This window comes from Apteryx rowi, unplaced genomic scaffold (genome assembly GCF_003343035.1).
Source record: "Apteryx rowi isolate R43461 unplaced genomic scaffold, aptRow1 scaffold_49, whole genome shotgun sequence".
NCBI lineage: Eukaryota > Metazoa > Chordata > Aves > Apterygiformes > Apterygidae > Apteryx > Apteryx rowi.
In genome coordinates this window covers 1190067-1213854 of record NW_020450749.1, presented here as the reverse complement: position 1 = coordinate 1213854, position 23788 = coordinate 1190067, and the positions used below count along the sequence as shown (strand labels likewise).

The following is a 23788-nucleotide window of genomic DNA, read 5'->3' as shown; positions in this document are numbered from 1 at the left end:
AGACCCCCCCCCCCAACTTTTTAATCCCTAAGAATGAAATAATAGTTTATTTTAACAGTAACTGTTTAGCTCCTGCTGTGTGCTCCAGGAGCATGAAGGGACAGCTGAGGCAGGGCTATACACAGCTCTTTCAATTGAGATGTGAATGGAGCCTGTTTTGGATTTAATTGACCATCAGAAAATACACAGCCTAAGCACTAGAGAAGACTTCACTTCAGGATTCAGTAGGGTTTATTCTACAAATCTTAGATCGATGCCAATGATACAAGTTGTATGAATTCTCATTAAAAATACAAGTCAGTATAAAGATTCCAATAGTAATATAATGCATGATGATTCAGTTTCAAAACTTAAGGAATGAATCTGTGTTTTGGACCATGCTACAGAAAAGGGGAATACAATGTAGAAGAAAGAAATATTTAGTTTACCTCCATTACTTTAGGAGGGGCCTGTGCCTTATTGCCATGATACCTGAAAAAGCAACATGAAGTGCATAGCAGCCTTGCCTGTACAGTCTCTAGGCAAAACTATTGAATTTAGTATCCACCTCCTCTCCCCCCAGTTCTGTAAATTAAGATACATTTTGATAGCCTGATATCACTACAATAACTTAAAGCTATAGCAACATCATCCCCCACAATGATTGCAACACAACAGTCCTTTGGACAGTAAAATGTTCATATAATGCACTGAAATTTTTCTGCTGTACTAAGTGTTTTGCCAGACATTTCCAGGAATGCTAAATACTGAATCAAATCAAATGTGAATTAGTTCCATGTTCAAAATTTCTGTCTGTGATTTTAAAATGAAATGATTATTGCTAAGTCTCAGTGCAGTCTAATACTTGAGTGTGTTGTCATAGCTTCAGGCACAATTAGAATATAATCAAATATTTTCATGAACCTAGCCCTCTGATATAATGAAACCTGTAAGAGCTTTCACAAAATAGTTGGAATTTGGCCACACAATTGCTAGATCCAATGCTTTGGAATGGGGGAGACAAAACTACCTTTTCTTGGAGCTGCCTGCACTTAGAGAGGATTAGGCTTAATAAAGCCATACCCTAAGCTTAAATTTCAAAGAAACAGTTTACTTATCACAAGAGGTAACTTTTGACAAGATGTGCACCTCTTTCTCCACATGCTGTACGTACATCTGTTTGTTCCTAGTGATGCTTTCACCCTGTCAAAAGTAAGCGGTGTCCCTCTTGTTGAGCCCAGTCATTTCTTCTAGCAGAACCACATTAGCATTACAGAGCAGGTATCATGCATCTATCTGCAAAAGCAGACAGGGAAACTAGGCTTAACAATAATGCATAAATTTCCAAACAGAATTTTGGTGCAGACAGTTACATTTCACTGAAACTCAGCTTTTACCAAAATATTAGCATAATACAAAAATCCCAAAACACCAGCTATAAAGAAGCTGCTGACTTCCACGCATCAGTTAAAGAAAAACCCCTCTTGCATAAATGGAACAGCAGCACAGAACAAGCACAGACTTGGCTGTACAAATACATCTTTTCCTCTGTAGGAATTTGCAAGAGTTCTCCAACCACCATCCTACTGTAAGGTTTTAACATCGTACCAATGGTGGCAAAATCTAGCATAAAGCCATCATGCAGGCTAATGGGAATTTCTTCCTCCCTACTGAATGCTGCTGTGCTTGCTTTGAATACATATTGTCATTCTGATTCGTCTTTGTAGTAAATGCATCTTTAACAGTCACGTTTAGTCAGAAGTAAAAAAGTTTAGTAACCCGCATGGGGCTTTAGTACTGGTCAAGATGACGACAAAATACAAGGATGTCATTAAACTGCATATATAATAGAAAACAGGTTTACTTTGCATTTAAGTAAGTCACATTTAATACAAGACAAGTTGATCAGAAACAGTGAACTGATTCTATTTGGAACAACGTATGGCACAGATTCCCAATATCTATGGACATTGTGTAAATAACACATTTTTCACTCTTTGCAATGATTATCAATTCGCCAAAAACAGTATAACAGTCAAAAGGGAAAGTGAAGAAAAACAGATTTAGGAGAAGAAATAAAAAAATGTCTAAGTGAAAATAAGTGACTTTTTACTTCTTTTGTAAGAAACTTTATTTTTAAACTTCATTTTTAAAAATGCATTCTTTCCTCAGAACAAATGCCACCTTAAAAAAAACTGCAGTAGCACACACTTGCACTCAAAGGAAAACATGCAAAACTGATGGTTGAAAAAAATTCTGCATAAAAATCCAAGCCTTCAGGCAAAAGTTTGCCCCCATGTGCCTCTAGGGACCCCAGACCATAAACAGCTTTCAGTGCAATGTCTCTTGCTTCCAATTGGTGGGGAAACATACGGCAGAAGCTTGTCTTCTGACAGCTAGACTCTCCAGATGTTTGAAGCAAAAACAATCTCAGCTATATTTTAAAATATCCTTGTTAAACTGTTGCAGGAAGTACAAACAGAATTCAATAAAATGTCAGAATCCAGTGAAGAAAAACTTTTGAATTCTACCCTGTGCCATACACTTCTTAAAAAAAAAAAAATTAGACAGAAAAACAGATTTTATTAATACACCCTCTTTAAAGTTTTTATTTCTGAAAGCAGCTCTTTATGCAAATCAAAAGCAGTTCCTGAGTAACTGCAGTAAACAGTGTCTTTTAAATATTTTTGCGCCTCAGCTCTTCTGTTTTGGTTCTCCTTGTTTTTCTCCCTAGTTTTCAAGTTTAAACTCTGTTCTTTTTCAAAAAATGTGCAAGTTCAGTTAGCATCACTTCCAGAAGTCCACAGCTTGCAGGTCTTCCTGCAAGAACTATAAGATCTGCACATGTGCTAGGTTGTATTCCTATACCTATTGCAGATTTTGCTCTCAAACCTGTACAGCATGCACTTTCACGTCTTCTTCAGCATACGCCGGGACTGCCATGTATGGAACTTGTTGTAGGCTGTCTGCAGCATCTCTTCTATATGACTTATCAACTGAAAGATTAAAGGGGAAAAAAATTGTCCCAACTGCTGGAAAGTAGATCCCCTCCCCTCCCCTCCCTTTGATCAAACAGATACTCGGTTGGACTTTACTTTTTGCTCACTGAAAGAGTAATCTCACTAAATCAAGGAGGCATGCCAGACAGAGAGGGAAGACTTTATGGCTCTCATAAAATATCCGCAGGGGTAGCAGTTAAGAGAGCTACCAAGGTGACAAGGTCACAGGGAAGTGATACTTGATTATGCAAAACCTCCGTTCCAGTATTTAGTCTGGGACAGCTTCAAAACTGTTTCCCACCAAATCAGATTTGAAGTGGCAAAAGTTCTACTTCATGGTGGAAGAGAAAAATGAAACACGACTTCCCATTTCTGTTGTCTAGTTTGGGTAATTTCAAATCATAGTTCTAGACAGGTTTTTGTTACTGTTCAGCAAGGTTTATAGGGAGAGATGGGGCAGAAAAGGCATACATAATTGTGTACCTCATTCCCAACTCACAATTTCCTAGTTCTAAGAAAAAACTTAGTCCCCTAGGTAAGAGGAAATAAACCTACCATCTTGGGATAAACATGATTCAAATTTTAATTATGTGGGTGCATATTAATACTTAAAGGGTATTTCCCCTTACGTTTGTGCTTAAATACTGTCTCCGAATCTTTTCTTGGAATGGGCAGAGCTTTGTAACCTGAAATCTTTCCAGGTTACTCCTCATTTTCACAACCTGAAAGAGAGACAGGAACCAATATACTAATCATTTGCACAAAAGGTTTATTTTCTTTGACAAATAGTTCCCCAACAAAACACTTGGTAACTAATTTGGGGGGCTATTTTAAATATGTATAGCTCAAGGAAGAAGAGTTGCTAAACTATCAGTCTCTAGCTCAGTTCTTGAGTGCCTGCTTATTGTCATGGTGAGTGTAACATGCCTGGAAATGTAGGGTGGCAATGCGATTAGTAAGTGTTAGCAACACTCTAGATTCAGTATTTATAAAATACATCTTTCTTGCTTCAAGCAAAGACTGTACTATAGATTTTTCAGGCCACGTTTTGCAGCAGAAAACCAAGATGTCTGAAAGCAAATTTTAATTCTCAGGATCCATGTAAGGTAAAAGAGGAGAACAGCAACATCAAAATGGTAAAAATCATATTCCTGGTATCAGGCAGCATCTCTCCTTAAGGCGACTTTGTTCTAAAAAGCAGTACGTGTTTTGAAGCTATGACTGATTTTACAGTGGACAGAAGGATGATGCAGAAAAATTTCTTGTAACTCTCACTGCACAGGTTATGTTTTAGAGTTGGGGAAGAGGGACTTTGGGTTGTTTGTAAACTGGGAATAAGAAATCTGTAGCTGGAATATACCCCGACCATTTTGTCTGAAATTAGCTTACAGCAACTGCTGCTGAAGGGCACTAACAGGCATGCAGGGATAAGGATGTTTTTAGCCAATAGCACCTATAGAACTGCTAGAAAAAGTAATGTTTTGTGTAGTTTTGTGACTTTCAATCCTAAGAAAGAGTAAGTGCTGCATTTATTTAAAACATGCGTCTTAGTTCTGTACTTCAAGTTAAAGAAAGGTGTGGGGTTTTTTTTGGTTTTTGTTTGTTTTTAAAACATAATCCAGCCACATCATAACCAGGGCTGCCCTAGGAAGTTCCACCTTACCTTTTCTTCTAGGAATGGCGTGTTAACAGGAAAGCAGGACCAGAAGTGTCGTAGCAGTTCCCCTACTGCCACATACAAGTGTTTTAGTTCAGACTGAACATCATTTGGCACCATCTCTGCAACAGGAAAAAGGCTCTGTCATATCACTCAAAACAACCATATGTAAAATGAGAAAGTAAGGCTAATGAAAGAGTTTAGCAATGTACAGTGCTCTAATAGAATCAGAGAAAAGCTGGCTGAAAGGGAACTCTGGAGGCAATCTACCTCAGCCTTGCACTTAAGGTAGGACTATCGGCAGCATTAGATCAGGTCAGCCACGAATTATTGCTATATACTTGGAAGCTTGTGTATTATAAAGGCAGATCTATGCCAGGTAAAGAACGGACACCCTGCTTACTCCATGATTAGAAACAGCATATTTGTATTCTGTGCCAAAGCTAACAGTGTGGCAGTACTGCTTTTGGGACCGCTGCTTTGTTGTCTCGCCTAGCTAAGAGGCCAAAGGGAAAAGGAACTCTGTGCTAGCATGAATGGGGCACTAGGGAAAGGAGTGATTGCATGGAGATGTAAGAAGGATGAGCTGTCTGTTTTGCCTTTGCTGTCCACAAGAAAGTTGTTCTTTTTTCACAGAAAACTGCGGACCCTAAATTCAAGCTGCAAAAACCAAAAACCAAACAAACAAAACCCAACCCACCTAGTTCTAAACAATTACCTAGAGCTTGCTTCCCTAGAGTTCTCCCAAAGCAGAGCCTTATTTTCTAAAAATCAGAAAGAAATCAGGAAATAGAAATTCTGGATTGGAAACATTGGCAAAGTTCACAGGGCTCAGTTCTGGCACGTTTAGCACAGGGTTCAAAGTTTTCATGTGTCATTGGTGTAAGGATACTCTCTTGCTTGTTCCTTACTGTCTGCGCAGTCAGGCGAGGAAGAGGTAAAGTCACAGAGAACACAGCAAGCAGGTAGAGATATGAAAAGCACAACCAATAGTATTACAGAAGTGGTAGGGAACAGAGCAGGCTAGCTGCTGCCAAGGAACAAAAAACAGAAAGCACGCAGGGTGCATGAAAAGAAGCTTTTTCTTTAGCTGAACAAGCAAAAACCATCATCTGCAAGAGAACTTAGTATTGGATGCACCCTTCAGCACTTGCTCTGTAAAGTTCTCTTTCACTCGCCTCAGCACAGGTAGCCAATGCCACCACCCTCATGGCAAGGCTGCATTGTTGCTTTTCTTTTGTTGCCCTAACCCACTCTTACTCCAGATACATGTTTCCATAATTTCCTTTATCACTATAACATGTTCTAAGAGGGAGATAAAACAGCAAGACAGGTACTGCTGTATAATGTCGGAACATTACTCAAGTTTTATAAATGCTAAATCCTTACGGTTTATGGCTTGCTGTGTTCCACCCTGCATAAGTGCTCCTCCAGGTGACAGGACTGCAATAGTGCTAGTAGCATCACCACTTGAAAGAACCTGAAGGGAGAGAGGGAAGAACTTTTCTAACCACCTCTTTTAAAATAGGTCATATTTGAACTCTGGCAAAGATACAGTTGGGCAGATACAACAAAAGCTCTGATTACAAGCTTGCAGAAGACTTTGTCCTGCTGTACAGCAGAATTAGGCACAGTTCCTCTAAGCGCAACTGATGTGTTTGGTGAAAGCTCTCCAGTTAATTATGGACAAACAACTCTTTCTATAATATGTGAACTAGCTACGTGGCTATTTTGAAATGAGACAAAGATCATCATTACATTACAGAGATGCAGCATGCTCAGAGTTGTGACTGCTTTATTGAAGGCTAAAACCTAGATGTACTAAGAGGGGAAATTCAGAAACCGGCTGTGGAGACTGACTACATGGTTTACTGCCATCAAGTTGCCAGGACAGAGCTGCTCTGCAGCACAGAGTGTAGGAAGATCTACATCCTACTGTATCATATATTTGGTCAAGAGACCCATTCAGTTACAAACCTGCTTATTATAACCTCCTAAGACCATTACATGCTAAGTTTCAGAGGGTGGGGCCCAATATTGGCCTCCACTTCCTGTTGCATGATTTTCCTGCTTTACAGCTTTGATAACTTTATATACTTCCATTTCCTCGTAAGAACATGGTAACAGTAGGGTTTAACTCTGAATAGCAGCAGTGTACCAAGTATTTTTCGGTAGTTTAAGTTTCTTAAACACAATAACTGAAAAGGTATCAGCAAAAGTTGTAAAATGGATTTAATAGCACAAAACTACCGGAGATAATTACTAAGTTTTATCTGAAAAATTAAAGTTCCAGTAGCCAAGAGACAGACAATTATACAGAAAGCAATATGCTAACATCAAGAAGAGAACTTATTTCAATATTCTTCCATACCTGAGTTAGTTTGGGTACATATGCTTCCATTTCTTGCCTAATACTATGAAAAGAATTAATTATATCCTGACTGGTTGCATATTGCTGTGATTGAATTGGAGTTGGACCATGATAATACCTGTGAGATAAGTAGAGAAAAAAATATAGTAATAAGAGTGTTGGTAAAATGGAAACCAAACTAAGTGGACAGTTGTTCAAATTTTTCTCATTTTAGATGCTTTGCAACTTTTGACACTATCATTTAAACCTTATTACTGACATAAAAAGAAAACAGCCTGCCAAATGGAAAGAGGCTGGGTTACAGATGGTATGGCAGCAAAATAAGAAAGTCCTTGTTTCTATTGTGGAAGCTGCAAGTCTCATCTTGCTATGAAAAGCTATCTGTGCTGCCTATTTTGCTCAGCTCTGGGAATACCATTAGAATAGCAAAATCCAAGCTATTTTTTTTGAACCTCAGCTAAATGTAGTTACACGCACATTTGGAAGTGTCCTCTTTCCTGTAGTATCACTCCTATTCTTTGCTAAAGTAACATCTGTGGCTCTCAAATTCAAAAGTCTATAAAACAAGATTACAACTACCAGAAAAATACTAGACCAATACAGTCTCAGATGTCTCAGTTGTACTTTTTTGCCTAGGAGTGGATTTTGCTTGGGATTGCGTATTTCCATATGCAGCACATACATTTTACACTATGAGCTGCAACAAAGTGATGGCAAAGTGTCAAAGCCCTTTGATTAGGTTTATAAAAACTTCTAATTAGCTGAAAAGCGAGATAAAAATCAAAATACAAATTTAAATAGCAATTACTTGCAAGCTGGTTTATGCAGGAGTTCATATTATGTTTCTAAACTTAACCTAAACACACCTGAATATGGCACAGTGCAAACTGAATCAGCTGATTCTGTGTGGGTTGTGAAGAGACCTGCTAGATGGAACATGCTGAAATATCCATGCATATTTTATTAACTTACCGATCAGATTTCTTTAAGTTTAGTGCAATAGTTTTAATGCTATTATTCTTTGCTAAATCTTCATATTCAATGGACTCCTGCAGTTTCACCTGAAATAAGTCAATGAATTAAACACATTACCAATGAGGACATAACTTGATGCAACTAGTGCTTTTTTTTTCCCCTGATTCACCGAGTTTGAATAAAAGGGTTACTAAAACCTTAAAGAAAATGAAAATAGCTGGAATGGCTCACGTCTACACTCCTGAGGGAGCAGTGCCCATTACTGCTTAAAGAGTGCAATTTGGAAGTCTTGACACTACCACTTTTCCTGTAGATTCTGACCAAAATTTACAGTCCCTGACACTTCCATGAAGTATTCTGATAAATATGTATAGATCATTCTGTGAGCTCCTTATTTACGTACATCTGTCACCAGATTAACAGAAGTAGTAATGAATTAATGGCTGGAGTACAAGAGCATAAGACTAAAACTACAATAGTTACCCAAGCTATTAGGGAGCAGTACAGCTGGAGCATTAGTGGTGAGTGATGACGGCACAGTGATGAGACTTCCTACAACGAGAAAACTACCTCGGAAGTTGCCCACTCTCAAGCTACTTTCTCGTTCCTCCTTTTGTCAGATAAATTCCAGTCCTGCTCTATTGTTTGGTCCCCAATAAAAACTGCAGCTTTCAGGAAAGTCAAAGCTGCTGACTATATCAACATTCAACAACGTGCATATTCTAGAGCCTTTTCTCACAGTATACAGAGCTTTTCAGTCACCTTGACATTTTCTCTTTTAGCTGTCAACTACAGCAAAGAGTATTCAGTTCAGTTTTGCAGCAATAACAGTATTTCCTTCCCTACTCTGAGCTGTTACAGTTAGTCTAAAACAGGCTTGCCCTATTTCAGGGCACCAGGAATCATTACACTTTCAGTTTAACCTTACTTCAGCTTCTGATCTTAAGATGAAGGCTGATATGTGCCAGTTTAATCATCCCCTCTACAAACAATTCACTCCATAGATTAATATTGATTCTACCGAAGAGATCAACGTGACCTTCAAAGTATAATTTATTTGTATTTAGTAACAGATGTATTCTAGACACAAAGCTTCTTTACTGGCTCTCAGGTGGTTGTTCTTTATACTTCTAAAAAAAGGTAACTGTCACTTTAGCTGTTTCATAAATCAAGTAATGAATCTTCACCAATCCCTTAAGACAGAGCTTCTGATTCCTTTCAACTAGAGTTGCATCAGCTAACTGTGTACCTTTTTCATTGGTGGTTGAAAGAAATCTGAATCCCTGGAGTTTCCATCCGTACTGCTGGTCTCGCTGTAATGGTCATTTTGTGCTTCTCTTAAAATAGAGAAACAGCATTAAGAAGAATTCATCTCACAGGAAACTTAAGATACAAACTAGAGACAACGTAAATACATCTGTTTCAAATTTTATATTCATGTTGACATATTATATATCTATTTTTCCCCCTTACATCTTCATTTGCAGAAACTGACCTAGACAGAAGGCACCAATACCTGTTTGTCAAGGGGGAAATTGAGCAGCAGGGGAGGGTGGTGCTTCCTCCGAGCAGAAATACCAGCAGGCCCACAATGCAAGTGGAACGCAGCAAAGACATGCCTAAGTTAGGAACACTTTGCATGCACACTTACTCCAACCAAGCATTAACAGAGGTACTCAGAGCGCTGAGGAGACTATTAGAATGACAGCTACTGTTTGCTCTCGCTCTGAACTGGGGAATAGAAACACATCCTACCCACGGGAGATTACTTAAGGTTCATGCAAGACAGAAATACAACATGAGGGAACACAGCTACACAGAGAAAAGTATTTAAATAAGACCTCTCATGGGTAAGGGCTGTAGGATTTGGGTACAGAAATAATCCTTTGGTGGATGTCCATAAGCTAGTTGTACAACAGACCTCAAGACAAGCCTCTTTTGTTCCTCTTTTACCTCTTTTGGGAAGTTTCACTTGTGGAGTTACTGTAAATATATGTAACAGGCTGATATGCTGCCTCTGCGCAGCAAGCACAGTGCCGCCTCCTCTGCACAAAGGCCCTTGCGCAGCCTTCACCTGGGCTACAGCACTAAGGCAGGAACAGCCTCTCCTTTTTTACATACAGTTTATAGGATTAAAAACTCAACTAAAAATAGTATTTGTCATCTCATACAGTTCCAAAGAGATTGTATAAAAGTAAAATGGAACCTACAGTTATTTTCACTTCTAGATCTTAATACTCTCATTAATATACATTAAAAGAAAAAGTTGGTCAAGTAACTGCGGATGTATTTTCCTTTTGGAAATTCCTTAAAATTAGTTACAAAAAAAGCTTTTAAAATACACTGAAACTTACTGTTTTCTGAGGCCAGCTGCAAGGACCATGGCACTATGATGATTAAAGCGTTTTATAATGGCAGCATTGCTACTTTCTCTAGCAGATTTTGAGGCATTTGATGTAGAGGCTACAGAAGCAACACCATAGCCCTATAAGGAAAAGAACATTAGTTACCACCTGCCCCAAAAATCAGAAGGACCATTTTCTGTTTTCCACTGAGTCAGGAAACCTGCATGCCTTAATATCTGAACATCTGAACATTACTGAGTGATGTTGTAACATCATCTAAAGTAGTGCCTTCCTAATGCTCCCCCACCCCCATCATCTATGTGATTTGAAAAAAACCTTCATTTTTCTTCTGCTATCACTTGACAGTCTAGAGGTGTTTGAGAGAGGAGAGAAAGAAAATTTCTTGAAGACTGAGTTTTAAAAGATCATGATCTGTTAAGTAATTTTTTTTTTTTTTTAAGCTAACCTTGTTTTTTTTAAGGATCTCTGACACTGTGTTGAACAGGCAGGCAGTGATGGCAAATAAGAGCTATCAATTGTTTTACTGACTACTCTAACATCTTGGGAAACACCAGCAGCCCACAGGCAAAATAACACCTGTCAGGAGGACGTGCTAGCACTGGGAATCAAAAAACCCTCAAGCCTTAATGCTGGCAGTGTTTCCCCGTTACCAGGTGGCTGAAGCAACTCACACTATCCCTATGCTCAGTCTTATACTTGCCGTTAACCAGGCTCAAAAGCAAACCAGGGCTGTTTGCGTAGCACGTCAGACATACCTATCCTCAACTTCTAGTTCAGCTTCAGACCAGTAGCTTTACATAACACTTACAAAAAAAATTAAAAATGCAGCATCATTATTAATTACAACTCCTGAAGTTTCAGTTAAGTCAGTTATGGAAAAGTGCATGTGAGAGTTATTTCTCATTTTGGTACACCATTTTGGACCATTGTTTTATTTTATACTTGGAGGCAAATAATAATGTTATGCATATTCTTGGCACAAACACTGATATTTAAAGGTAAGTAAAGAAACTATATAGTGTCCCTAATTAAGCTGAATCAAACACTAGCAGTGTCCAAAGTGAGAATAAATGCAAAAACTTTTCCTGTCTTGTGCTACTCTTCTGTACATTGTCACAGTTTCTAAAAGGCAGGAAGAAACCAGAGAACCTACTTTAGATTAAAAACAAACAAACAAAAAAAATAGAGATGAAATAATTCCTTTTCAAAACTGGGAAGTCATGCTTTATACCTGGGATGCTAAGGCAGGCATCCAAGGCAATACAGGTCCACTGGGCACAGGCTCCTATTCTTTACACATGTACAACTCTGTAAATTATGAGTACTCTATAAAATTGCAGCAGCAGAGTAAGTGATGCATTTTAGAAGTATCTGTGGTACTTAACCTGAAGAAGGACCCACGTCCTCCTTAAATGAAACTAAAGCTTTTTTTTTTTTTGCCAAGCACTTACTTCATCTAATGTTTTATCTTCTAAAGCTGTTAAATCTATCAGAGGGTTTTTTACTCCTTGAGACACCATTGTTTTTAAACCTGTATGAAAGGAGTAGAAAGAAAAGACCATGAAAAGCTATATCTAAACAAATATAAATAATTGTGAGATTATTAGGTTACATTTAACCTTTAAAAGGAGAAGCCAGTGGTTCTGCAGGTGTCCATGTATCAGTATGACTAGTAACTTTCAACCCTTTTCAAAGTCTCCTTTAAAATAAGAAGCTTGAAAAGCTATTGTAAAAGATCATCTTACTAATTACAGAAACTCTGTCAGCTTCTACAAATCGATGAATACTGTTCCGAGGAAAAAAAATGAAAATGCATATTTCATACTTAAGTACAGTATTAGTTATAGTGGAAACTGGAGACCTTAACTTTGTGTTTCTTGTAATTTTGCCACTCTTTTGATACTGTCTTGTGTAGATTGGTTATGTAATCTATCTCCCTATTTACATCTGATGATGGTTTTTGCTTGTGAAGTGGTGTGGGATTCCTCATATAATACTCTTGTTAGGCAGAACACACGCATAATAAGGAAGGGTGTTAAGTGATGTTGTCTCTCCACATTTCTGTATGATCACAAACCTACCTCAAAAAAAGTTTAAATGTGAAATCTTAAAATGTCATCTAACTTAAGTCTTTCTAGTAAAGGCCAACAGAGAACAGGGATGGTGACGACTCCTGCAAATAGAATCCACATTTAAATAGGATTTACATTTGTCTATCGCTAAAAACTGATCAAGTACAAAAGCTACACCTGCAGTAAGTCTTAGACATACCACAAAACGAAGGCTTGCATTAACAAAATTATTCCCTAGTAACAGATTGTGGAGCATAATCAAAGTAGCATGATAAGATATTAGGGGAATTTGTCACTGAGTTATTATTGCATGAGTTGGGAAAAGGGTATTTTCTAGTGCTAGCACTTTCCAAAGGCTAATTTGTTTCAAGGAATGTATCGGATCTAATAATTCTTCTCTGTCAGACGCACTAAGAATAGCGAAGCCATAGCCAACTTTCAGTAACTACTTGTAGCTCTCTCGTCGCAGTTTGATGAATGAGATTTTCAATAAACAGACATCAGAAAACTCTGACTTCGGCTTTGTTAGGTTTACTAGATGAACTTCTAAGCTCTATAATACAGCTAAGATTATAATAGCCTACTGCAGAAACAGAATCAAAATTCTTACCTTTTTCATCCAGTTTGGCACACTCCGCAAAGAGGTCTTTTGAGCCTGTATTAAGCCTGTCCCGATGGAAGTAATGAGACTGAAAAAATCGTGTCCAGAATTCCCTCTCTGTCATGTTATGTGGAACGTTTTCTGCGTATTTCATTTTTACTGCAAACAAACAACTGATTATTACAAAGTGTTCTGCAAATCTTAATACTATGTTTTATGTTAACCATTCCTTACTTTGTCTAACGCTATCTTCATTCATGCCAATTAAGAGGATATAATGAGAATGCAGTAGTTTAGCACCAGCAAACAGGTGCTGTTTTATCCCCTGCAATCTCCTAAAGCTTTGGTTAAAAAAAAAAAAAAAGCACATTACAGAAGTCTGAATACTCTATTTTATTTGCACACAAAAAAATGTTATTTGCCAGAGTTCTATTTCTTTTAGGAAGCCTTGCACACTATTCTCAAGATAGACCTAATCTCTTTAATGTGGGGCCAAAATGAATCAGTGTCAGCAATATAGCACAAGGGGAGGGATGGAAATGAACAACTTTTCATCGTAAACATGATTTCTTGAAAAAGTAACAAATAATTAAAACCTTTAATACAAGAGGATCACAGGAGCCAAATATCTACTTATAATTTTAAATAGTTAAAAATTAAACAAGCGTAAAACAAGTTTTTATTTCAAAAGTGTCTTAAAACATACTTCTTCCCATCTCTCCTCAAGTTACAGAAAGGGAGGGAAAGTCATCTGAAAGACAGGGAAGAAAGTCCTTTATATTTCCAGACTCGAACTAATATTCTAGCCTTCCTGCAATAAGACTGTAATAAACAAATCTTAATGTATTTGTTATGCAAAGCACTATTCTTACCTGCAGGATATGTTCGAAATATGGATTCAATGATATCTGAAGTTAAATTGTACCTCAGACCATTGCAGCCATCTGTTTGAGGCCGCACATCAGCCTAAAAAAAAGCATACAGGCAGAGAAAACAGTTAAGTCTGAATTCCTTCTGTAAATAAAGGAGGAAAGGCCAGGCGTCTTGCACTCAAACGCTGCTACAGATAAAATAATCATCTTCCTCCAATAATCCATAGCATATTTGATCACAAGCAAGTATTTTTAGGAGAAATAAAAAAGCATGCATTAATTACACTATTATATTTGTCACGTAAGGGATGATTTGGAAAGTAGACTGTGTCTGTGAAATAGCTTTTAAAGATGAGATGGAAAATAAAGACCAATCAGTCAAAAGAAGATATACTGAGTTTAATATATACTTGTTTTAAAGTAAAAATAGGCATGTTTACTGTATATGCCTAATCTTGTGTTGTTCATTCAACAATTCAGTTACTGAATAATCAATGATGATAATGATGTGACAAAAGGAACCTACGGCTCTTATGCCTCATTTCTTTACATATTAAGACCATCTCAGTATAACTGGTAAGTAACTTGGAATTAAAAAATTGAGGGTAAGCCTTAGGCAGAACTTGCAAGTTAGAATCCAGTGATCCATTTGGGAAGTTCTGGAGCAAGTACTCAGTCCAATTCTCAGTAATAGGGGGAAGTAGGTGATTGCATGTGCTGCCTTCTTTTCATCTCTTTTTACCTGTACACCTACATTTTAGTTTTTGTACCACATTATTTCTAGAGAAGCACTCATTCCCAGCGTAGTCATATAGATGCTCTAACTTGAACTGGGATACACAAGTATCTGAAGTTTTCTTTGTTTGTTTGTTTTTTTTTTACAAATGGAGAGTATACAAACAACTGGTTATTTTAACAAAATTTCAGTTTTGTTGGGTTTTTTTGTTAATGTCTAAGAACTAAAATTGTATATACTTGTACATTTGCAAGAATAGTGGGAGAAGGGAAATGAGAGGAATTAAGTTCCTTTGATAACAGATTCAGGTATTTCTAGGCAGAAAAGCAAGTGTTTCTGCAGCAGTTAAGTTAGAAGACAAAAACCACCCACTTCCTCTTCCCTTCCCAAGCCCTTGATGCAGTCATGCAGTCATTACGGAGGTGGAAATGGATTCCAGCTAGACTGTCTAAGCTCTGCGAATTCTGTTGCAGGAGTAAAAACATGTCTCTATGGGAAGAATCTGAAGATTGTACCTAGATTATGTCTAGATTACATTTAGACTACTGAGGCATGGTTTCTACAAATGGGTAACATAACAGACCTGGGGAAAGAGGGAGATAAAACAAGCTTTCAGATACACAGTTTCTCAAGTAGCTGAAAGCATGTACTGCTTAAAAAAATTGGGAGGGAGTAAAAATCTTTTGCATGGGAAGTCTTTGCAGCTTCCTTTATGCACATGGATGCTGCAACAGATACCCTTTTAATTTATTGCATTAATACTGGGTTGTCTAGTTGTAAGTTCACCATTATTCTTGCCCTGTGGAAGGCAGAGCAGCAGTATCTGCCCATTGCCACTTTAAAGTAAGTTCAAGTTCAGCATCTTAAATTGTCAGAATTTTGAGGTTGGAGTGTCAGATAAAACCTTTACTTGTTTTCCTCCCCCACCTTTGCAATAGTTTAACACATGAAGAAGTGTTAGTTAAGAAACCAGGAAGGAAGAACCTTGAAGTATACAGGAATAAAGTAAACAAGTGACAGAACTCTCCCCTTCCCCAAGTTGTTTGCTCCAAAATCCTTTACATTAGAGGCTCAACATACCAGAAACGCTGCAGAGATGCCCACATCCTGCTTACTAGGTGCTGCAGAATTATCTGCTGCATTCAGGCTCAAACGGTTGGCCCAGAATTCTTCAGCACTGATTACTTGGCTCACAACAAGGTCTTTATAAAGCTGAAACAAAACAGGATCTTCTTGCAGCATTCTGGTAAAAGAATGTATTGAATATAATTGATATGCTGCAGAATAAATCACTAGGATTTCCATAACTAACATGGGTTCACAAAAGGAACAAACTAGTTTTCTTTCAAAATGCTGTGTGTTTCTTGAAACTGTGTAAATGACCAACCTCAATAGCTGTATTTGTCTCAAAAGAACAAAGAAAGGACTAAAAATTTTTGAGGAATAGCATTAAATGCTAGAAGATAGTAACTCTTAGGATGAAGTTAATGTGGGATTAATGTCTTGCCCTTAAATATTCTGTGATGCTCTCATGTCTTTGCATGCTGAAGACTGAGTCTTTTGAACTGCAAAAGCACAACGAATTTTCTTGAACTTCTGTAACAAAGGTCTAACGGGCAGGAGGGGATTTCAGTGCTATCCAGTTCTTTTTTAGATCTTAAAACTCAGTAGTTACAGGACTCCGTCCTAATACAAGGGGATAGACTGGGATGTGCACGGATTAAGACTCTTTGAAACACACATTACCTTGAGTTGTTCGTTCTTTTACCTTCCTCTCAGTGATAGCCCACTGTAGGACTGTCCAGGTAGGATCCCTTAACTATCACATGCAGCACACCTGCTGCAGATGCAGTCAGTTTCTAGGCTTCCACCAGGGAATAATGTCTATGAAGGTTATCATCCAATTAACAGTTATTACCCTTACAGGTATCCAAAATGCAAAAAATGTATGCACTTGAAACTTTACTTAGTTCACGTCCTTAGTTTAAGCTGCTTTTCATACAGCTGTATGCACAATTTGACACCTACTAGTTGTTTTCTGGAAAAGCTGCACGTGTGTGGAGAATCAGCCAACAACCTCAACAATTTTAAGCATGTGACTCGGACTTGATTGTTTACAAACAAACAGGAGTCTTATGAATATACAGAACATAGTAAGTGGTCTAGGGAAGAACACTGAAATTGCAACTTGGTCTAAATGAAAGTCTAACTGCTCTGAGGAAGATATTGGATGAGGTGATGAGTGATAACTTTCTGTGGCAGGACGTCTCTAGTGTGTTTTCCCACCAAGGTTATTTTTCTTATTTGTTTTTTCTTGCTGATACAAATACATGTTAGTGGCAATTTCAACAAATTAGTGCAGCAGGAAGCAGTCTGTTAATTTGAAATATATCGCTAAAACTTGGATTTTGGTATGTGCCTCACCTCCATGTATCAATAAATGGAGGAAGTGCCACAGAGACTCTGCATGTAGTACCCTTCCACAATAGATTTTAAAAGAGACTTTTTGGCCTCATCCATTGCAAATTAAGCCAATGAAACTACATCACTGGACTCTGACTTCTAATAGTCAAAAGAACAGGCTGTGACTGTGTGTAGAGATGCTGGCTCTTCTAAAACTAGAAAATGTCTTAATGTCACATGGCATAATACTTTAAAACTCCATTTAAGGGTACAAAGATTCAGAGCTAAGACTGCCCATATATTCAGTACTGATACTGTTAGAAATAAGGCGGGTAGCATAAAGAAACCAGTATGATAATAGTGCCAAAGCACCGCACTTCTGTAGACCCCAGTGGTCACTGTAGTACTGGAACCAGTTAGCTTTGGATGTGTCAGCTCCAGCACAAGAGCTCTTGCAGTAACACGGGTCCCTTCTCCTAGAAATCCTCTTGTCAAAAAAAAAAAAAAAAAGTCTCATCTGCCCAATGAAGCAATGCTCCTATCTTTTGAAAAAGCTAGCTTTAACACTTCTAAGTTCAAAGCTGGAACAGTCTTTGAAAATATTGCCTGGGAGCCAACAGATACAGGATTCACAGAAGATACTAGAGTGAAGTGAAACTCATCTGGGGAGACACAGAAGTATTCTCTGTGGCCACAAGGACTGGTTTAACAGAAACTTTTTAAGGCAAGAGAAGCATACCTTCAAAGCCCTTCAGGGAAAAGGGCTTAGGCCCTGAACATCATCTCCAACAGCTTCTCAAAATAAATATCCTGCATGCAAAATAGCTACAACTACTGCATCTCAAGCGAGATGAATGAAAAAGCCTAGCAATTTAGTAGAGGATACCAAATATCAGGAAAGAAGATTCCAGTAAGGGGAAAAAAATGGGGAAGGGGAAAATGGAAACTTTTTCCCCCCATGGAGGGGAAGAAGTCACATATCAAGGAAGGTGAGAATTTCTGGAAAAAATATCTTTCAGGCAGCTTTTCTAACAGCATACATATGTACTTCTGAAGACTAAGGAGACAGACTGCCACTTGGGTGCTTTTATCTCACAGTCACGGGTACCAAAGACTGAGTGGCAGCCGGGCTGGCTGCCTTTACACCTGGACAACGTGTTACTGAGAACGCAAGTACAGTCTCAACACACATCACAGTTATGTAAGGCCTGAGGAACTCCGCTGAGAGTGGAGATCTTCACTATGGAAACAAATGCAACATCACTAACAATGTTGCAATACAACACAGGAACTGTTAACAGAAATTTACTACAGCTAGATAAGAAATTAAAAATATCTATTTTTGAAGGCTTCCCCTTTACCTGTTCTTCTCCTCAAGTTCTTTATTAGCTTTCCTTTTGAATTTGGGCAACAGCTGTTGAAGAAGATCCTTTACCGCATCTCGTTCCTTCACTGCTGTGCTTTCATTGGAGAAGTGAAAGTTGGTTGTGTCCCCTGCATGCAATACTAGCTGAAGCTGAATTTTAGCTTTACCTTCAGGACTGATTTTCTGGCCTAGATTACACAGAGAGTATTAATTAGCAACAGACAGTAATCTTATGTAACAAACTGTCTCCCCTAGAGCATTTGCTTGTAAGCGGTTATCCACATCATCCAATTAAATATCATTGCCCTGTGTGTGAATTCCAGCCATGGAAGTGGAACATACAGTCTTCTTAAATTAATTTGAAAGCTCCACCTTGTTCTCTAAAACACAGGACACTGGCCTCAGCGGCATATTACTCAGTATCCTTCGGCTGCAGCTCAGAAGCCTGGGTCCATCTTTGCATTCCCCACATGCTCTATTAAAAAGCCACAGCAAATTAGACTGTCATCACCTAGATACTTTAACGGAGTACAAGTTCAGGCTGCTGCTGAAAGGTGACAATCTTGTTCTCCCTTTGTGCTTCTTCCTCACACCTTTCCTGTACTGGTGTTAGCATCTGTGCAGCAAGCCAAAGCAAGGAACTGATCTACTCAAAAGTACCCCCCCTTTTTTTCCCCAAGCTGGATCAGTTCCTGCAAAAGAAAAGTGGTAAGAAAGCAGATGCAGGGTGGAGTAACAGCATGTCTGTTGACAGCAAAAGGTGCGCTAGTTTCAGGAGGCAGGGTAAGCACAGGCACCCGCTGGCCCTCCCAAAGGTGATCACCAGTGCCTCCAAGGCACTATTGCACCCTAACGACTCATGAAAAAAACATGAAAACCCTAACTCCTGCCTCCTTTCTCATAACCAGAGGGAAGAGAGGCTAAAACAACTATGTTGGTAGACTGTTTTTCTGTATTGACTTCGGCAAAGTACTGCAAATGGCATCAACATAACTTAAGACTCTTGGCCCCCTTCAGTGCGACTAGGAGACAGGAACCAAATGGCACCATTAAATCATGGTGTTTATTACAAATTTATAACTACCCCATTTCGCTCAATTCTGTATGACAGAAAAGGACATCTAAGTTGGACTTCTGTCTTTAAACATTTAACATATAAACTGCTTAAGTCTGAGGCTAAACAGTTAGATAAAACCTCTACAAAATTGGATATAATAGGTGAACAGACCTTCTAAACTCATCGCATTCACGTTCAAGAAAATAGTATTTTAGTTTTGAATCTTCACACACCCTTTTGGTCATGCTGCAGTACTTGTAGGTGACTCCAGACAGCAATATGTACTGAACCTTCTCCAAGAGAGCAATGCATACAACTTTTTTTTTTTTTCTTCTCCTCTCTCTCCCTTTTTTGGCATTAGAGTGCATGGAACATTAACACTAGCTGGAGCCAGACAGGCAGCATACTATAGACATTTACTGTTCACTTTTGATTTGCAAGTACCCTGCTACTGCAACAGCAGATATTTATTCAGTAAATTACCCGTCAGGCCAAACTACAGAAGCCAGTGCTTCTGAAGCTGTGGTCTGTTGGATGAAAATAAAACAGTGAGGTTCATTTTATATGAAAATTGAAACAGCTTTAGATGCATAGTTTAACAGATGACATGCCAAATAGTTTCTATCTTAGACCCTGAAAATCCTGTACTATTCCTCAACCCTCCTCCCACCCTTTCCTCCACAAGCATATGGCATAGATTATTTCTCTGTTTGATTTATTGCAGAAGTTTACCAAAAGTTAATGGTAAATGCAGTATAACTTAAATATTTGAAGACTACAGAAGTTCTGCCTCAACACCCTTACGCTGGTAATCATTCACCCTGGTCTTGATCACTACTGCTACATAAAATAGCCTAGTATAAGCTCTAGACCCTTGCAAATTGCCCAACTATTTCATGGTAAGTAAGCTTTGAGTTGTATTTAAACATCTGTTGAAATACTGCATACTGAACACGGAATAGAAAAAGTCTTCACTTACATTTGATGTCTGCATACATATGGCTGACTGTGAATCGGTCTTTGCCTTCAGGTGCCCATGCTATCCTTTCAGCCATAAGGTAGAGCGCCCCATCCTGCTTCTTTTGACGTACCTTCTTTACGATCAGTAACACTTCTTCAGATGATGTTGCCATGGTGGCTCTAAGGAGCTATTAAAAACATAGGTAGAGTTGATTACTATCATTATTTTCACTGTAACTTTCTCACTATTTCTACCTATTTCAAGGAATTACAACCTGCATTTACATATTAATGCCATCATCATTTTTGGATCATCCCAGACAGATGCGCTTCCCTCTGTCAATGCAATCAGCAAATTTATTTAATTTGCCACCAACCTAAATAATTTATCTAATTATATTGCTGATACTGCTTGTGCTCCAATAAAAAGAGCCACAAATCTTACATTTAAACTAATAACCACATTTTCCTTTTTTGATGCTCCTCTACTGGTTTCTCAAGTTCAGAAGAAAACCAAACCTCACCAAGAACCTATATTCCAAATGTCCTCTGGCATTTGGCAGTGATTTCCTTCTTCAGCACGAATGGTAGATGTTAAAACATTTCAGGGAGGGATACAAGGCACAGGAAAAACATGTCAGCTTTTAGTTTTCCTCTGTATGTAACGTAACCTAGCCCAGTTACGGTTCTGTTCTTATTGTAGTGACTTCTGCCCAAGGCTTGAACAGTATTTCATATGCTCGATTCCAGCTAGCTGGCGTCTTACCTCCCTCCCCCAAATACTGAGGGATTAATGTTATACCTGCTTCAAAACAATGGGAATTTTGTCACCAGTTTCGCATCAACAAGCCTTTTGATACTTGCTGTGCCTTCCTCCCAGCAGCCACCATCCTTCCTCCTTACACATTCACTCAACAGCCTCAAATTTCTCAAGAAAATAAGAACAGTATGTGTATATGTGACCATATATATATATATGTGAAATCAAAACATCACACACCTATCAGAAAATTACACATTCAGTCCTTTCTGCTCTAAATATTCTCCTCTGTCCAACTGCTGTATTTTGTACATCATATACTTTTCTATTGATACATAAAATGGTTTTAGAAACATTTTGAAAATCTGCTATGCACATTTCATGTGTTTTAGAGTATCTGTAATAATTGTTGTTGCCTTCATCAAAATTCAAAAAGAAATTGTATCAGCTATCACTGCATGCTCCTAATGGGTATCAGGAAATTATAYTCCTAAGTATTTAAATTCACATATGTATCTTTTTTTTTTCTTTTTTTTACACTAACAGAATAGGATATTGTACTTTGACAACCTGAAAAGTAACACAGCATTCTCTTCAGCAGAAATCTGACAAGCCAGTAACCAAAATGCATTAAGTAATATACTAAATGGAAAGATATTTAGTGGCAAAAGGGCTCTGCACTTAAGCTTTGCTCTTTCATCACTTCAGTCAGCCAAAGCCTTGCCAAAGCCTTCAGCGACACGGAGTTTCCCATCAGCACCACTGCAGCAATTGCTGGAGCGCGCTGGGCAATGTTGGGAGCAGCCCTGCTAATACCTTGCTCTCAAGGAAAACCACAGGGCCTAGTTTCAGGCCAGCTTCCTAGCATCATCTACTGCAGCCTCCCCAACAGCATTACTCTTTCAGTGGCACTTGGACTAGCATTTTATTTAGAATTTCCTGTTGTAGGTCTGGAGTCTCCCATCAGCACCTTATCCTGGCTGGAAGAAGGCAGCTGGCCACAGACTCCAACAGACCAGAAAGCTCGCTCTTCTGTGCAAGACTGAGGATTTTGACTTTGCTCCCCTTTGTTAATTTAAAATCCTTTAGTCTTAGGTCACTGTGATCAAACACAGTAGAGCTGAAGGCACAGAATAAAATGGAGAGAAACCTGCACTGAACAGGAAAGAAGGAAAGCATTTCCACAGCCAGGCTCGTTCCGATGCAAGCTGCTTTGCTTTTCTACTGTGCTGTTTCCCCCGCCTACAACTAGCCTTTCAGCTAAGGGAGCAAGCGATTCAGTGGCTAGCAACTTCTCTGTGTACGGCCTCAGTGCTGCTAGCACAGCGCCCTGCAGCGCGCAACCTGCGACTGCACAATTATCCCGCAAGTGGCTCACGCTACCTCCTGGGAAAGCAAATGCACTAGCTCCCTGTTGCCCTTACTTATGTCACTGCTGTTTCCTTTTGCAGGCAGCAATCTACAGTAGCTGTACGGTGATATAAATCACAAACAGCATAAGCATTATCCACAATAGGGAAAACAGAGTTGTCGTCTTCAAAACAGTACAGCAGGGAAGGGGCGGGGGGGGGGGGAAGATTACTAATCAGGATTTACAAAAGTTAGTGTCTTTTGCTAATGAAAACAAGATGGCTTCTTCAGTTAAAGACAAGGGGGGGGGGGAAAAACTAAAACAGAAGTGCAGCCTGTTTGCTAGAGAAGTATGAGGTGGTCTCCTGACCACAGAGGGGAAGGCTGCGCTCTGTCACGCCTGCTGCTCACTCAGCACAGAGGTTTCCCCCCCTTTTTTGATGCTTAAGGCTTACTATGAAAAAGGGTGAGTTGTTAATCATCTATTCACTCCCACTGCAATATCATAACCTCTATATTGCATGACTTTCCTGAAGTTTCAAGAACCGTTACTGTGGATGATGACAGGATTGCTGACAGTCATGGCTGCTCAAAAGGGCAAGAACTGCAACATTCATGTTGAAAAATTCTGTTATTTTACAGCTTTGCCTGATGATTTTAATCTGCTGCTAACAGAAGTAGTACTGGAGTTGTGCAGCTGCAAATTGAGGAAGACAAGAGCTTTCTCTGATTTAAGTGTCTTCATGAATAGGGAAGGCAGAACAGTTTATTTTAAATACCCAAACAATAATGCTTCTAAAGTGACAGAAAAAGGTATCGTTAATAACTAACAGTTAATAGTTCTGAAAAGCATTTGGATAAACCAGTAGCCCTGACCCAAGGGATATGACTTGTCATCAAATCTGTCTTGGGGGTGGCAATTTCAGCCGCATTTTATGATTGGCATGATCTGCCAGGAAGCTTCGGTTGGGGGATAAAACGAAACAAAAGGTCCTGCCTGCTTATCCACTGATTTCTGGGCAATCCTTCCCCTCCCGGTTTCCTGGGAATGGACGCAACACTGGGAAATACCACGGAGCCCTAGCAGATGGAGGGAGGAACGGTGAAACACCGGCCCCTAACACAGCAGGTCCCCCCAACCGCCGCTGCAGCCAGCACCCGTCCGTCCCCACAGCCCCGCTCCCGGCGGCGGGGGCGGCTTCGGGGCGGGCAGGGGCCCCGGGAAGCAGAGCCGAGCCGAGCCGCGGCCCGGCCTGTCCCCGTC

At 39.1% G+C, this 23788-nt stretch overlaps 1 protein-coding gene across 3 annotated transcripts; it reads right to left on the bottom strand.

Annotated features, from left to right (window-relative positions):
- Positions 1-208: 208 nt before the first annotated feature.
- Positions 209-20940, bottom strand: GTF2H1 (general transcription factor IIH subunit 1). 3 transcript variants are annotated; one of them, XM_026078865.1, is made up of 15 exons: positions 20434-20602; positions 18393-18585; positions 15709-15871; positions 13893-13986; positions 13030-13179; positions 11799-11878; positions 10336-10466; positions 9231-9318; positions 7979-8067; positions 7007-7124; positions 6025-6115; positions 4642-4757; positions 3608-3700; positions 2872-2975; positions 209-1275 (listed from the first exon to the last, which is right to left on the bottom strand). In XM_026078865.1, exons 1-14 carry the CDS (start codon positions 20585-20587, stop codon positions 2889-2891), a joined length of 1647 nt encoding a protein of 548 aa, XP_025934650.1. In that variant the 5' UTR covers positions 20588-20602; the 3' UTR covers positions 209-1275; positions 2872-2888. The 3 variants fall into 3 exon arrangements, with proteins under 3 accessions (XP_025934650.1, XP_025934651.1, XP_025934652.1); XM_026078866.1 differs by adding an exon at positions 20934-20940 and having other exon boundaries at positions 214-2975; XM_026078867.1 differs by lacking the exon at positions 3608-3700 and having other exon boundaries at positions 214-2975.
- Between the last annotated feature and the right edge of the window lie 2848 nt (positions 20941-23788).

Coding starts and splice junctions, on each gene's coding strand:
- GTF2H1 (XM_026078866.1), bottom strand. CDS start 20,587: ATGGCAACATCATCTGAAGAAGTGTTACTGATCGTAAAGAAGGTACGT. Junction 9,319..10,335: donor GCAGCTGGCCTCAGAAAACA/GTAAGTTTCAGT, acceptor CTCTATTTTAAG/AGAAGCACAAAATGACCATT. Junction 3,701..4,641: donor CGCCATTCCTAGAAGAAAAG/GTAAGGTGGAAC, acceptor TCTCTCTTTCAG/GTTGTGAAAATGAGGAGTAA.